This window comes from Diceros bicornis, chromosome 23 (genome assembly GCF_020826845.1).
Source record: "Diceros bicornis minor isolate mBicDic1 chromosome 23, mDicBic1.mat.cur, whole genome shotgun sequence".
NCBI classification, from domain to species: domain Eukaryota; kingdom Metazoa; phylum Chordata; class Mammalia; order Perissodactyla; family Rhinocerotidae; genus Diceros; species Diceros bicornis.
The window spans coordinates 51,279,420-51,293,624 of NC_080762.1; the positions used below are offsets into that span (position 1 = coordinate 51,279,420).

Below are 14,205 nucleotides of genomic sequence, written 5' to 3' on the forward strand. Positions count from 1 at the left end.
GAATAGAAACACTTACTTTAGCAGCTTTCAAAATGGAGTTAGGAGAATTCAGACCAACAAGTTGGCCCAGAACATATTTCATTTCTTCAGTGGTTCCCTTAGTCATCTGGTTACCTGTAAAATAAATATAATCAGTAACACACTGGTACCAAGAAGAAAAATATAAGTTCACACATAAATACACATTCTGTTGAACAGCACAATAACTGGCATTCCTATAATTTATCACCGATCATAGCCCCTTATCTAGGATAAGTGAAAACAAACGCCAGTAAGCACAGATAGGCAATTTCATTTATTTTAGTATTTAGCATAAAAGGAACTTCCTTGAGGAAGGAGGCAAGGTGAACAAGAGTAGTCAATTCAGATTCTGTTTTTTGTTATAGTTAAAAAGCTGTTTATATTAGTAATCTGGTAATAAACAGATTTTTAAAGAAGTACCTGGATGAGTTTGAATTTGAACATATGGATGTGCCAAGAGCTCAGGAATGGATATCCGCTGTTTGGGGTCCCTTATTAAACAACACTATAAAAATAAGATTAATTTTTTAAAAAACAAAGCAAGTTTTCTTATGTAATAACATATTTTTCCAGATTGCATCATATTACAGAAATTGCTTTCTAGAAGATTAATTCCCAAGTCATTTTTGCAAAATCCCCAAGTATTCTTAAGTTTTAAGACAGCTTCAAGGTTATATGTCAATTATATCTCAATAAAACTGGGAAAAAAATTTAAAAACACCTTAAAAGTAAACTTACCATGTCTTAGAAAGCTTATTCAGTCAGCAATTCCTTTCCATAGACCAGTTATATCTAAGCCACTCATTTCAGCTATTTCTTTTAAGCAAACAATTAAATATATGAAATATTGATCTTCTACATCCTTATACTATTAATGTTACCTTTAATACATCTTGAAGATCTTTCTCTGGAATATCAGGAAATTCGATTTCATGATTAGGGTCAATTATGGCATGTAATTTAGAAATCTGGTTAATTATATGCTGAAAAGGTGTTTTCCCATAAGTCATATAGTACAAAATGCATCCTAAAGACCAAACATCACTTTTGGGGCTTATCTAAGGGAAAAAAAAAAACAAAAAACTGTTAATTTAATATAAAATTAAATGTTAGAATATTATCTATCTACATATCTATATCCATATCTATTTTCTATATCTACCTAATATTTAAAATCATAACTAAACCTCAATGAACGTGCAAGTACTAGATTATGTTTACACGACAAAACATCTTTTTCTAGTTTTTATTACATTTGATTATTTTATCAAAAGAGATGAGTTTCACTTTAGATCTTTCAACAAACTCATAATTAAAATATCTCAACTGAACCAATATTGCATTCTTCTCAGACTGTGAAAACAGAAAACTAAAAAAAACCTGCAAATTTTAAATTTACTTGTTTTCCCCAGAATTATTGGATTATAATAAATTTTTACACAAATCCATAATATATAAGTATGTATAGATTTGGAAAGGTTATTTAAGTTGAGCTACCCTAAATCCAAGAGCACAAACTATAGAGCCAGACAGCGCTGGGCTTGAATCCTGGTCTTATCACTAGCTGGTAATTCTATACATCTTCATTTCCTCATCTCTAAAACAGAAATAATAAAAGTACATTGTCATGGGCATTAAACGGTACGAGACATGGTTAAGCACAGAGGATAGTTTCTGGTTATAGTAAGTACTCAGTAAATATTACTTATTATTAAATGTTCCTTGTATTAAAATCTCATTAGAAATAATGCAGTATTATACATAGTTACATTTTTAACATAAAAAAGAACATGAATAAGCCCAAACATTGCAGTGGGCATAATAAATGAGAATGACTAAATTCCTCTTTTAAAAGATACGTAAATACATATTAAAACAAAATATAACCATATGCTTTCCACAAAGGATAAATCTAAACCAAATGACATAGAAAGATAGAGGGAAAAAAGAAAAGAAATGGACATATGTAATGAATATAAAAAAGGGGTGGGGGGAGGCAGAGACTGCAATGTTAATATTAGAAAAAGACAATATGGCAAAATACTTTTAACAGAAGAGGGAAAGTCATTTTACAGTGATAAAAGGTACAATCAACCAAGAAGAGACAATAGTTATGAACTTCTATGCAGTGAGACCACATTTAATAGAACCATATTAAGCAAAAATTGTATTAAATTCTTTTTGGAGGGCCGGCCCCGTGGCTTAGCGGTTAAGTGCGCGCGCTCCGCTACTGGCGGCCCAGGTTCGGATCCTGGGCGCACACTGACGCACTGCTTCTCTGGCCATGCTGAGGCTGCATCCCACATACAGAAACTAGAAGGATGTGCAACTATGACATACAACTATCTACTGGCGCTTTGGGGGGGAGAAAAAAGTGAAATTCTTTTTGGAGGGAGAGATTTTAACACACCTTTCAGAAGATGACAGATAAAAGAGATCCCATTATATGAACACAAAGAAAACTGAAAATTAATACAAAATAACCTCCTCTTCCTTCAGTCTAACCACCTGGAAATTAAGTCCATTTCTAAATAAATCACAGATTAAAAAGAAGTTCAGATTCTAGGAAAATGACGGTGGCCATTGCGGCAAAGTTTTTCAATCTCTCCAAATCCCCAGACAAGATGGATAGAGCAGCCTGATAGCAAAACCATGATATGATTTTCCAAATATGGAAAATATTTACAACAAAACTAGATGAGAAAGTATCCCCAAGAAGCCCAGAAGTGGGTATGTAAGTGGATGGAGACAACTAAGAGCCACAACTCCTCATGGTAGAGGCATGAGAAGCAGAAAGCAGAGGGAAGTAATGAATGTGCCTGAAAGAGTTAGAACAGAAGCCGCAAAGAGCCAACAGGCGTTCACTGGAAAGTAATTTGAGGACAGAGCTGAAGTGGGAGGGGTTTTGAGGGATTACCTCACATATTGGGATAAAAATGTGTCTTCTATCCAGAATCCCTAAGGCCATTGGATAGCAGGTGATCCAACTGAAGTGAGATTTACCAACACATATTAAATCACTGAACTGACAACTGAAAAAATCTGAACTGTAGCAACTCAAAATAAACCTTACTTTATAGGAAAAAAGAAACAATTTTAAAACTGAAATCACAAATTTTAGAAATTAATGAAAATAAGAAACACTACAGTAACACCTGTAAGTAGCCGCTAAAGTAAAAGTCAGTTTTAGTGTTTTTAATTATAAGCAAGAATACTAAAATTAAATTAGCTATTATTTAAATCCAGAAGCTAGGAAAAAAATAAACCTAAAGAGAATATAAATAACAAAGACAAAAGCAGGAATTAATTAGAAAGCACATGAAAATAGAATCGATAAATGACATCAAGACCTGCTTCTTTAAAACCAACAAAACCACGGCAAGTCTGGGCCGGCCCCATGGCTTAGCAGTTAAGTGCACGTGCTCTGCTGCTGGCGGTCTGGGTTCGGATCCCGGGTGCGCACCGATGCACTGCTTCTCTGGCCATGCTGAGGCCGTGTCCCACATACAGCAACTAGAAGGATGTGCAGCTATGACATACAACTATCTACTGGGGCTTTGGGGGAAAATAAATAAATAAATAAAATTAATAATAATAAAAAAAAAAACCACGGCAAGTCTAACCAAGACAAAGGAAAAAGAGGAGACAACAAATCTAAGTATTAGAAGAAAAGTGGAAGCTAAACAGATATAAAAAGAATTTTATGAGAGAGACTATTTGGCATAAGTTTATGCCAGTTATTTGAAAAGATTTTTAAAAGCCACGATTTTCTAGGAAGAAAAATATAATTAAGTAAATAAAAGCACATTTCTGGAGCAATTATTTTGAGCTGGACAATGTACAAAGTGCTTTATATTCTTTCTGATTTAATCCACAATTTCTTCTAAAATAGGTACTATTTGTAAGCCTAATTTACAGATGGAGAAACTAGGCAAGTTAAGTCACTTGCCCACAGACAGTTGTTATTGAGGAGGCAGAGCTGAGTTGAGTGCAGGGTTCTGGGACAGCAATGTGGGCTTGCATCCACTCGCTTACAGGCTACAGGGAGAGAGGGATTAGCCGGGAGCTGGAGGCATTATGGAAGCCAAAATGGGCCCCACCAGGGGCACCAATGAGGCTAACCCAAAGCTGCCTGAGGAGGTGAAAGAAGATAAGTGGGAAAGGAGCCAGTGGCAGGCCTGGAAAAATTATATACTAGAGTTGTATCTGCAAATGTAGAATTTACAAGGGAATAAATGGTAGGAAATAAAGTGTAAGAATCAGAAAGGAAACAAAGAAGACTTCAAAGGTTATCAATGCAATGTTACATAAGGTGTCCAAATCAGAGCTAATTTAGTCTTAATTTTTTCTTTAATTTTAAAACTCAAAAAATATCCTAGGTGAATTTCTTGTAGGAGCACCCTGCGACGCATCACTATATTAAAAGCACAACCTCAAATCAACAAAGGGTGAAATTGAATCCCATGACAATCTACTTAAGAAGGCAAGGTCTCTGCAATGGCCTAAAATGTTTTAGAACTTAAAGAAATAACTAATTATCTGTCAGGTTCATTCCCTATGACACCAGGTAAATGGGATGTAAACAACATTCATGTACCTTTGATTTGGATTTCCCATTCTCTCTTGAGGAAGACATATCTTTGATTGCTTCTGGTGGCATATAATTCACTGTACCAACCTATTTGCCAAATCACAGAAAATACAAATCAATGCAAATATTTCATTCTGCTTTAGATTTTTAAAATGCAAATATTTCATTCTGCTTTAGATTTTTAAAAACACAGATCTCAGATTCTTGGAAACTTGATAATTACGGATTTCAATAATATGTTGTAAAAAAACAAATAAATGACAACAATGTTAAGACATACATTTTTTCACAACTCCAGCAAAATGCATTGGGCTCATATTCAGAAACTTGACTCCTTTCAGAATGCTGAGTTTTTTCTATGGTTATGGTGGGCAACAAGTAATGTCTCTCTTAAAAACTATCCAGGCTAAAATTATATTAATAACCATAAACTTTGAGGGAATTGATCAATCACTCACTCTGTGCTGGAATAGACCCAGAATGCTTTTGTTAATCAACCAACCAACCAACCAACTAACCAATTAGAAAAAATCTAGCTTTGTCTCTCAGGACTCCCTGGGCCCGTGTGTAAACTGAGATGGGGTGCACATCTAAATCCTGCGAGTTTCTGCAACAGGATTATGCCAACTTTACAGTGCATTCATTTTATTCTAAAATAAACAGTTTTGCTTTCAAACACAGAATGCCTGCACTTTAGGGCTCTGCCATAGAAGATATCTTCAAGCTGATTTACAACCAAATGTTCAGCCATATTTTTGATATAAAGAGAAGTGACTGTCAAATAGAATTGTTTGAAGGGTACATTGTTCCTCTACTCCTAAAAAAGTCTAGTTTTACTCCTAGGACTAAGGCAGACCCACATCACAAATGTGTATATATGGAACACATCATTTTGGCTCCAATCATGATTATTTTTGGTGATTCTTTGGTGTCATCACCTTAGGTTTTATGGGGATACTTTATTAAGTTTGCTCTTGCATATTCTATTATAAAAATGCAGTTGAGTATGCAACTCCGGAAGAATGAAATAATCTTACTTCACGGCCAATGAAAGCCAAGTGACGGCAATTCCCTCTTTGGTTGCTATCAGGAAACTCTGAGTCCACGTGTCAGGTCAACTTTAGTTCATGACCAAGAAGACTTCCAAAGCAGGTGCTACGGCTTCTCTACCTCAGCTATGGGAAAGTCATTCAAGATTGCTGGACATATTTCTACCCGATCTTGACTTTCCATAGTGAATTGTATTTACCATGGTTTTGATGTGTTTTTGTAGTTATAGTATCTATTCTTATAAAAAGGCCTCAAATCCTTTGAAGAATGAGGTAGGTAAAAATAAAGTCCCCATTATTCTTCACGGGCGAAAAAGAATTGAACGCTGCTGTGTGGTAACCAACATTCACTAAATCTTACCTGAGAGTCTTTAACAATACTCGTTGTATCTGGTTGCATTTGGTTTGCAATCCCAAAATCAATTAGCTTTAGCATTCCATCAACTATCAGAAAGTTAGCAGGTTTCAGATCACTGTGAACAATGCCTTCAAAATAAAAATTCATTATAATGTTACACACTTTAAAACATTCTAAAGAAAAAAATTTCACGATCTACAGGCGAAGGTGATTCCTTCAAATAGTCAATCAAGTTAAATATCCATTTTTAATAGAATCTACAAACATATAGCACCTGCTATGTGCCCTATACTATTTTAAGTTTGTTGCTTGTATTGAATCATTGACTCCTCATACCAACGCTGAGGTAAGTACTATTTTTACCCTCATTCTTAGGTGAGGAAACTAAGGCAAGAGAGTTTAAGTAATTTGTTCAAGGTCACACAGCCTAAGTGACAGTGCGGTGAGTTGAACGCAGGCAGTCTGGTGTCAGAGTTTATGCTCTTAACTGCTGTGATTCACTGCCCACTAGACAGCATCGTAAATTACACTGCCAGATGGTAGCACCCCAACACCTCCATCCCTACAGCCCTGATCTTCATGGCTGGTGAACTATCTTTTAATGTATAGGAAGGGAGACATCAAGAGAAGACAAATTACAAATACCTAGGTTAACATTTAATAAATAAATAAGGTAAAGGCAGAGAAGCCCTAAAAGAACCAAGGCCAAGTATTAAAAAAACCAACCCAGAAGGTAAGGCTAACAGTTTAAAAAAATAAAACTCCCATACAAGGCAAACAATACAAAATGACCATAAGAATGAGTGAAATAAACATCTCAGATTTTCAGGATGCCTGAACACCTAAAAGCCTCAGATCTGCTATAATCCAAGTATTTGGAGACCCAGCATTATGGACTATGTTAATGCTGAGAAAGATATATTTTGCATTGTGGATGCATTATGGATGTGGGGGCTTGAGTTTATGCCCTATATCCTTTGGTTAACAGTGTTTTAAAGAAATGGTTTTGTCCCTTCATCTTTAAACAAATTTCCAAATATTTAGTTAAAAACTGTCAATAACCATACCTTAAAATTATAGGTATATTTCTCAAAGATGACACTATTAAGGATATTTTAACTTTACAAATAAAGAGATTTAAAATACCATGTTGATGAATTGTGTAAACTGCCTCCAACATATTTTTCCAGTAACTCTTGCGCTCCAACGGATCGATGGATTTTTTCTTTTTAAGCCAACTATTAAGATCAATATTTCCACACTCCATTACCATGTAGATGTACTGGTCTGTGATTTCACTGCCATTAAATACAAACAAATAAAAATGACAAAACAATGAATGGTTACATTATACTATTAAGATTTACTAACTATGTGAAGAATTATAGCAAAAAAAGTTTTCTTTTTAAATTAAAAAAAAGTTCTTACTAATCATAAAGTCTGATGATCTTATCACTGTGTTGTTGTAGTTTATTCAAATAAGCAATTTCATTCCGGTAACTCTCAATAGTTTGATTATCTGCTTCCTCTAAGTTCACATACTTTATGGCATGTATCTGTTTCTTTTCATTCAACACCTGAAACACCTATAGAGCAGAACAAATGAAAGAGTTTAGAACGTACTATCTGTACACTGTCACAACACTTCCAAATTTATTAGACAGAATTTTAGGTTATGGAAAGACTGACATGAATTATTAAAAATATCTCAGCTTATTTTGAGTATAGAAGGAAAAAAACCATGCTAGGAGAGCAGAAGTCCATTCTCAACTACCTGTGACGAAGGGCATTCAATAACTGAAAGGCATAAACTTAAAGAGTTTCCATGTCAACATGTAAGGAAGGAAATGTAAATGTCATATACGTTCATAACACTCGGTTGGACACCTTAAACAGGGAAATAACCTAAAGAGAAAGGCATTCAAACACGTCAGGGAGACAAAGTGCTGGAATAAAGAGTCAATTCACGCACAGATGGCCTTTTTTCCGTTGAGCCCAGAGCTAAGAAGTCATCCACGCGGTAGAGAACATTTAAAATGCAGATTAAGTGTAAGCTATCAGTATATCCAGTTGCGAAAAGCAGATTAGGTCCAATTTTCAAAGCCAAGTTGACCGGAACAAGATGTTCCTATGAGCAAGCTGTTAGCATCTCTGAGGTCCTGGTCCAAGTGCTCTGGCTAGAGTGACAGTCAACTTCTAAGCAATATTCATAGGACACACAATACATTTTGAAAAGCAGAAAACTGCTGATGTGTCTAACGCTCAGCAAACATGCAACAGGGATGGTATTTCTAAAACTCAAGAATTCAAATACAAAATGCCAGTGTAAGCAAGAAAAATTATATTCATTTATCCCTTTGACACACTGAAGTAAAACATCAATTATTTAACAGCCATTTAACCCCGACTCCCCAGCAGATACTGTCAAGAATAAGACAAGAGCCAAAGTGTACATGAGGTTCACGCAAGCAACTGCACGAATGAGGAGAGTCCATCAGGCTGTCAGGTGCAGCTTAACGACTTTCAAATTTTTAAATACAAAACTAACAAAGTATTACTGGTCTTATTTGCAAACACAGCAAATTAGAGGAGGAGGGGCATAAACCAGTGATAGGGCAAGAGGCAGCAGAAAATAGCAAAGAAAGAGATAAGAGGAATTTAAAATAGTATAAACCATTTTGTAAACAGCCTTACGAATCTCAGGGAACTGCGAGCATCCACTGTTCTGTGGCACAACGCTGACACCCAAGACCCTGATGGCTATCTTATATTCGTATGCTCTGTTTGAAAAGGTGTAAGGCATGAGACAACTTTGAACTATAAAATAAAATTTCTAAAATTTAAAGAATATAGAAAACACTCAAACAAAATATCAGATAACAATATTCAAGAAAGACTAGAAGGAAATACTGGCATTTGAGTTCGAGCTCCCTCCTAGCAACAATCTAACCTGGGCAAGCTCCTGACTGCCCAGCAATTGAAGCCTCAGTAGTGCCCCCAACACAGGCAGGAAGAGGACTGCAGCGCATGTTAGCCTCCATCACTAATACAGGGGACATTTTAAAACATATTCAAGTTGTCAGGTATATTAGAAAAAACATTTGCAGGATATTAAAACTATTTATATAAGAAGATCTCAACATTTTTGAGAAACTGAAAACTTTTAAATCAACTTTCTGCATGTATGTGCTTTTATGCCCTGCTCTGGCAATACCCAAGGGGCTGGACTGGGTGGGCCTTCTTTCCATTTCACAGAGACAGCATCAGTTACCATCTGTCAGCCATATGGAAAGTTAAGGAAAGAACCAGAAAGGCCAATGTCTTGACTGTTTCTATTAGCCCTACGACCTTTCAAAATGCTCCAAGGAAAAAATGTTTAAAACACTGCTACATTCTCTGAAAACATTACACTAAATAAATATCTCACCTTAACACTATAAAAATACAGCCAAGTAATAAGCACTAAATATTAACCAAAGAATTTCTATTAAAGAAACCACATCAGGTAATTCAAATATATTGATAGAAATCAATTGCATTGTCCCTTTATTCCCATGCCTGAAATGTGAGGCAAGGGAAAGAACAAGGCAGATGTATAAAGAAAAGAAACTAGGGGCCGGCCCAGTGGCTCAAGTGGTTAAGTGTGTGCGCTCCGCTGCGGTGGCCCGGGGTTTGCGGGTTCGGATCCTGGGCACGCACTGATGCACCGCTTGGCAAGCCATGCTGTGGTGGCATCCCATATAAAGTGGAGGAAGATAGGCACGGATGTTAGCCCAGGGCCAGTCTTCCTCAGCAAAAAAAAAAAGAAAAAAGAAAGAAAGAAGAGGATTGGCAGATGTTAGCTCAGGGGCGATCTTCCTCACAAAAAAAGAAGAAACTAACATATGGAACAATTGCTACAAATAGTAATGTACACAACTTATTTGTAATAAGTTAACAAGACAGTCTTAAGCTAGTCTAGTTATTGTTAGCTGGCTTAGAAAATTACAGTAAAACAAAATGAACCCACAGGCTTTGTTTCATGTATCATCCTTACCAACTTATCATAGCAAAACAGCTGAGGAGGGACAGTTCATTCATTCAGAAAATACTTCAGTCTCTGTTAGGTTCCAGTCACTACTCCAGACGATGGAGCAAACATCGTTGAGCATATCAGACATCCCTATCTTGATGGGACTCACATTCAAGCGCAGAGGCGCACAAACAACAAAGAAAATACATCAATTACGGAGCCCGTTGGAAGGTGAGCTGCAGAGAGAAAGAAAACAGGCAAGGGGAACGGAGCTCACCTGCAATCAGAAGACGGGGGGGGGGGGGGTGCAGTTTTAAAGTGTGTCAAGGAAGGACTGATTGAGAAGATACTCGAACACAGACGTGAGGGTATCTGGAGGAAAATCGACTCTTACATTAAAGTAGACCAGGAGAGGGGCTGGCAGTTAAGTGAGTGTGCTCCCCTGCGGCGGCCCCAGGGTTCCCAGGTTCAAATCCTGGGCAGGCACTACACACTGCTCATCAAGCCATGCTGTGGCGGCGTCCCATATAAAGTAGAGGAAGATGGGCATGGATGTTAGTCCAGGGCCAATCTTCCTCGACAAAAAGAGGAGCACTGGCATCGGATGTTAGCTCAGGGCTGATCTTCCTCACAGACACACACACACACACACACACGCAAAAAAAAAATAAATAAAAGACACCAGGAGAGCAAGGACTGAGTCAATGAGACTAGTTACGAGGCTATTGTAATAAAGTATGCGAAAAAATTATCACTTAAGTTACTTCGACCAAAGTGATGGTAGTGGAGCTGAGAAACAGGCAGATTCTGGAGCTACTCTGAGGGAGAACCGACAAGATTTGCTGACTGGCTGGATGTGTGTGTGAGTAAGAGGAGTCAGAGATGACTCCAGGGTTTTGGGCCTAGCAGCTGAAAGAATGGGGTTGCCATTTACTGAAAATGCAAAACACTATGGAGTAAGAGTTATGTTCGGCACATATTAAGTTTTAAATATCTAGTGGATACTCAAAAAGAGATGCTGAGCAGTCAATCTGGATAGACATGTCAGGAATTCAAGGGAAAGGTCTGAGCGGGAAATGCAAGTTTGGGAACTGTCAGGATGTATATGGTGTTTAAAACCATGAGACTGGAGGGGAACACCAAAGGAGTGAGCGAGTTTAGAGAGAGAAGAGGTCAAGGACCGAGCCTTGGGGCGTTGCACCACTGACAGCAGGGACAAGAGGAAGACAGAAAGGAACGGCCAGTGGGCGAGGAGGAAGACAGAGGGCCCAAGAGGAAGAAAAAGACTCAACGGGAGAAGAATGATCAATTGTCTCAGGTGCTGCTAAGTAAAATCACCCCAAATTGAAGCCAAGAGTTGGATTTGGCAAACACATGGAGGTCACTGGTGATCTTGGTAACGATTGTTTTAATGAGTGATGAAGGTAAGAATCTGACTTAAGTGGATTTAAGAGAATAGAATGAGAAAAATTGAAGATAGTAAGTTTAGACAACTCTGTTGAGATGCCTTCCATCAAGAGAATTAGAACCACATAAATTTGGAACTCAGATACATTTAGGAAATGATCTATTCCAATTCCAGACTCAACTCTGTTTTTGAAATGAAAAACTCGAAACAAAACGAATGCCACTGGTCAAAAACTTTGCTAAATCATCCTAAGCACGTTAGTTAATATTTACATCACGGCCTGATGTAGAAAGATTCTTTTGTGATAATACACAGCTGTCATTTGTCACCCCAAGTCAATGTAAATGTTAGTAGAGAAGAAACTTGGAAGCATAGGACAATGGAGGAAAGAGCAGAGAACTGGAACTAAGAGATAGGTCTAAAGAGATGTCATTTGTTGGGGGGAGGCGATGGAGCAGGGGATGAGAAGAATTTTTGGCTCAAGGGCAATACAGGCCACTAGAAGTTTAGAAAAAGCCCAAAAAAGTAAAAAGACAAAAAAGGGAAAGTTTAAAATATTTTTATTCATTTCTTAAATATTTAGGATACTTACCTTACTTGAACCTCCACTTCCTATCTGCTTCAATATGGAATAAATTCTTCCTTTAACTGAAATGTGCTCATTTGTTGAAGAAGATGCTGAAATCTAAATAATTAAAATATATAAGGGTTCAAAGGTTCAAAAAATATGCTAGAGAAACTAGCTTGCATTTAGTATAGTGAAATGCTTCCAATTTTGAAATTACCTAAAATCTTACGTAATTAGTTATTTGTCACAATATTTTAAAGAGGGAATTTATTACATACTTTAGTCAAAGAAATAAACTTATTAAATTAATATAGAGACAAACTTCCAAGGTCTCCCCCCTAACTCACCTTTACTTAACATAAATACATAAATGGAAGATTTAAGGGGAAAGAAAACATTTAATGCCCAACACACAAACTCATAAGCTGTCATTTTTTTTTTCTTATCTATTCTTTTTTCTTCCATACACCTCTTCACTTACATACATACATATGTAAACACACAATTACATCTGCATTCTTTTTTCTCACTTAGCATTATATTATAAAGGAAGCAGTGTGCTAAGGTGCTAAGAGCTCCAGAGTCAATCAGACAAATGCAAATTTTAGCAATGCCCCCTTTCTGCTGGGTGATGTTCAACAGGTGACTTAATTTGACTTCAGCAAACTTACAATGCTGTACTATACGACATGCCCCTTCTTCCCTTCCCTTACGCAGGGCCTCTGTGGGCCTACCAACACTGTGAACAGACACGAGAGGACTGCCTCTGAGCTCACGGGGAAGCTGAAACACACAGAGCACCTGATTGGCTGATTGAAACAAGGTCTAAATAAACCCCACTTAACTAAGTCTTGCTGTAGATCTCAAATGGTAGAATTTCTCTCATGTAATCTCCTTCTATGTAACATAAAAGATAAGGATTCTAATTTCTTTAACCTCTCAAGTTGAGAGACACTGTTGAGTCAGGAGATACATTTTCTGTAAGAAAGTATCAGCTTTGAACTATGTACCTGTTATTTCTCATCAAGTTGTAATTTCATCAGGGTTCCCCACTCCCCTTCCTTTCGGAGCTTCCTCTCATATGTAAAATAAAAACTTCTGAGAGGGAAGAAAACAGTTCAATGTCCCTTTCCCCTGACTGCTTACGGCTTTTAGAATAAAGCAATCCTGATGTATTTCTGATTCCATATCAACGTGAAGTTGTTTCCTCCACAGGACATCCCACACCCCCTCTTCCATCCTCCTCACTGCACCTGAGTCGGGTTTTCAAAATGCAAATAAGATCATTTCACTCCCCTGCTCCAAACTGTTCCACAGCTTACTATCATCTCTCTCGGGTAAAACTTAAAGGGCCCAGTGGAACCCTAAGGATCACCCCTCCCCCTTCCTGAGCTCTAGCCATACTCTGACACTGGTGTCTTCTAGAAGGCTCCCTCTAGCCTCTTCACTTGGTCGTCTCTGACCTGACTTCCAGATTTCAACTCAAACAGGGCCTGACAGGAGTAACAGCTCAATAAATGTGTTTTGAATGAATGTATGGGCAAAGCTGATCATCTTTCTTTTTCTCTTTTATAATTTATTATACTGCATCAATCCTTAAAACACCATTACCTCTTTCCATAGTTAGTATAATCTATTGTTAGCTACTTTTTCTTGTTCCATTATTTTTTAATTGTGGTAAAATATACATAAAATTTACGATTTTAACTTTTTTTTTTTTTTTTTGCTGAGGAAGATTAGCCCTGAGCTAATGTCTGTGCCAATCTTCCTCCACTTTTTATGTGGGTCACAGCCTCAGCATGGCTGATCCGTGGTATAGGTCCACACCCAGGATCTGAACCCATGAACCCAGGCTGCTGCAGCGGAGCACACTGAATTTACCACTACACCACGGGGCCGGGCCCTTAACCGTTTTTAAGTATATAATTCACTGGCATTAAGTACAGTCACATTGTTGTGCAACCGTTACCACCATCCATCTCCCGAACTTTCCATCGTCTCATATTGAAACTCTATACCCGTTAAACAATACCTCCCCCTTCCTCCTGCTCTCTAGCCCCTGGTTACCACTGTTCTACTTTCTGTCTGCTAATTTTTTAATGTCTTTATTTGTATAGTTAATTATTCATGGTTTGTTTTTTTGCTGTTTTATTTAAATAACAATTGCTGCTAACTTTTATTATTTACTAAGTACCAGG

General features: G+C 37.3%; 1 protein-coding gene across 9 annotated transcripts in view; it reads right to left on the bottom strand.

Annotated features, from left to right (window-relative positions):
* Positions 1-14,205, bottom strand: part of TTK (TTK protein kinase) — a 37,453-nt gene that overhangs the window by 1,847 nt on the left and 21,401 nt on the right. For all 9 annotated transcript variants that reach the window (XM_058566726.1, XM_058566729.1, XM_058566728.1 and 6 more), the window contains 8 exons: positions 12,032-12,124; positions 7,448-7,605; positions 7,166-7,317; positions 6,023-6,147; positions 4,619-4,699; positions 903-1,079; positions 442-526; positions 17-114 (listed from right to left, as the gene is read on the bottom strand). In XM_058566726.1, coding sequence (XP_058422709.1) covers positions 17-114; positions 442-526; positions 903-1,079; positions 4,619-4,699; positions 6,023-6,147; positions 7,166-7,317; positions 7,448-7,605; positions 12,032-12,124 — 969 coding nt within the window. The remainder of the gene's footprint in view (positions 1-16; positions 115-441; positions 527-902; positions 1,080-4,618; positions 4,700-6,022; positions 6,148-7,165; positions 7,318-7,447; positions 7,606-12,031; positions 12,125-14,205) is intronic.